Below are 1942 nucleotides of genomic sequence, written 5' to 3'. Positions count from 1 at the left end.
GTGCACCTCGAGTTGGGTGTTTTTGATCAAATTTCATTGGTGAGAAATGTATTGAAAATACGGGAAAAATTTTATGGTAAAGGAAATTGAGAAGGTACACGGTGTCGTTTTAAAGGCGATAATTTCTGCTATTCTACTTATCTTATAGACGCTTGTCCGCTTTGTACGCTGAATATACTTAGGCGCCTCCCTAAAGTTCCTTTAATTTACGTTTAATACAATAAGGATACCACATTTTTTTGGGGCAGTAAAAGTTATATGTCGTTTCAATAATTCCCAATACTTCTTCGCAGAATATATTCAAAAAATTGATCTCGTGTTTTTACTCTACCTGTACACCTTATTTAATCTATTTAATCATTTTGTATTTTCCTTTTTATTCTTAGTGGAAATTCGGATAAACAGCATTTGGATTCATCTAGTGATTCAGAAATGGAAGGTGCTTTAATGCAGCAAAGTCACAGTGGAGGCGCTGCCTCTAATAACAATAACGATAATAACAGCAGCGGTACTAACATTAATGCAAGCCACAGTCATCATCATCCGCAACATCCGGCAAATTCTCATCATCATCATCATCATCATCATCATCACCACCAGCCACACCAACAACAAACGCAACAACCACTAGGTGCAGTATCAACGCAACAATTATCGCCCAGCAACAGTAGTCATCATACGGCCGCCGAGAGTGGAGCCATTTGTGCGGTCACAGAATTGCTGGAACTTTTACTAGCTGATCCACTTACTGTTGGCACACCTACCAATTGAGCGCTTAACGTATGATCGACAACGTGTTGTGCGGCCGCTACTGCTGCAACACTATGATGCAAGGGTTGATGATGGGCGGCCGTACAACACGTTGTCGATCATACGTTAAGCGCTCAATTGGTAGGTGTGCCAACAGTAAGTGGATCAGCTAGTAAAAGTTCCAGCAATTCTGTGACCGCACAAATGGCTCCACTCTCGGCGGCCGTAGCCTATTCGCACTTGCACAGTGTTATGGGATCGATGCCAATTTACGATATGAGCGAATATCAACATTTATGATTTTAGTTGGACGCCCTTCGTTCGGGTAGCACTAGTAAAAGCAGCAGTACTAGCAACATTAACATACAAGAATGGTCGACAGGATATGCAACTGTTGCTAAACAAAGACCACAGAGGCAACAACAATAGCTACAGAAAACTGAGTTTTTCATTTAATAAGAGATAAAGGTACAAAACCTTTTAAAAAAAAAAAATCTTTTTTTTTTTTTTTAAACAATAAATTGTAAAAAATCGATTGACGCAAAACTTAAAATAAAGCAAAAAGCTAGCAACCACGTTTATCAATATTTATAAATATTATTTTCAATGTAGAAAGAAAAAAAAGAAAACGAGGAAAAAGGATAAAGGATTTTTTTATTACTGCAGACACACATTTTTGTGAAATATTTAGACTGGTTTAAAAAAAAAAATAAATAAATAAATAAAAATATATGTAAATATAAAATTTAAAATAAAAAAAAATTTTTAATAAAACTGTGCAAAATTCTTTAAAATAATTTATACATTGTAAATACGTTTAATTTTTATTTTTTTTAAGTCTGTTTTGTTAAACTTATCAGGATTAAATTATTAAAAAATTTTATAACACCCACACAAGTAAATAATAAATGTAAATAAAATTACTTGCTTATAAAAACACTTAAGCATAACGCTGTTATTTATTCAACTTTTTATTTTTTTTTTTTGGACCAACCACCTACGGCCAGGTGTTTAGAATGGAATGAAAATGCAAACTCTTTCGAAATTTCCTTTAATTATTCATTAAAAGTATATACAAAAAAAAAAAACTTATCATGTACGCCTGCGATACCTTAAAGCCGATCACTTTGCTTAATAACTGACAATGAGATTAACCCGTCTATACAATTTTTATGCTGTTCCTTGTCAGTTG

General features: G+C 34.0%; 1 protein-coding gene across 1 annotated transcript; it reads left to right on the top strand.

Moving 5' to 3' along the window:
- Positions 1 to 369: 369 nt before the first annotated feature.
- On the top strand, positions 370 to 1265 carry LOC119643919 (protein sine oculis-like; the record flags this gene model as incomplete). Its single annotated transcript, XM_038043426.1, has 2 exons — positions 370 to 750; positions 847 to 1265. Coding segments are annotated over 2 exons (585 nt in total), but the record flags the coding sequence as incomplete, so codon positions are not given.
- Between the last annotated feature and the right edge of the window lie 677 nt (positions 1266 to 1942).

The sequence above is a fragment of the Glossina fuscipes genome, unplaced genomic scaffold (assembly GCF_014805625.2).
Source record: "Glossina fuscipes isolate IAEA_lab_2018 unplaced genomic scaffold, Yale_Gfus_2 70006, whole genome shotgun sequence".
In the NCBI taxonomy this organism is placed as follows: domain Eukaryota; kingdom Metazoa; phylum Arthropoda; class Insecta; order Diptera; family Glossinidae; genus Glossina; species Glossina fuscipes.
The sequence above is the reverse complement of the archived record's forward strand: the minus strand, read 5'-3'. Positions and strand labels throughout refer to the sequence as shown.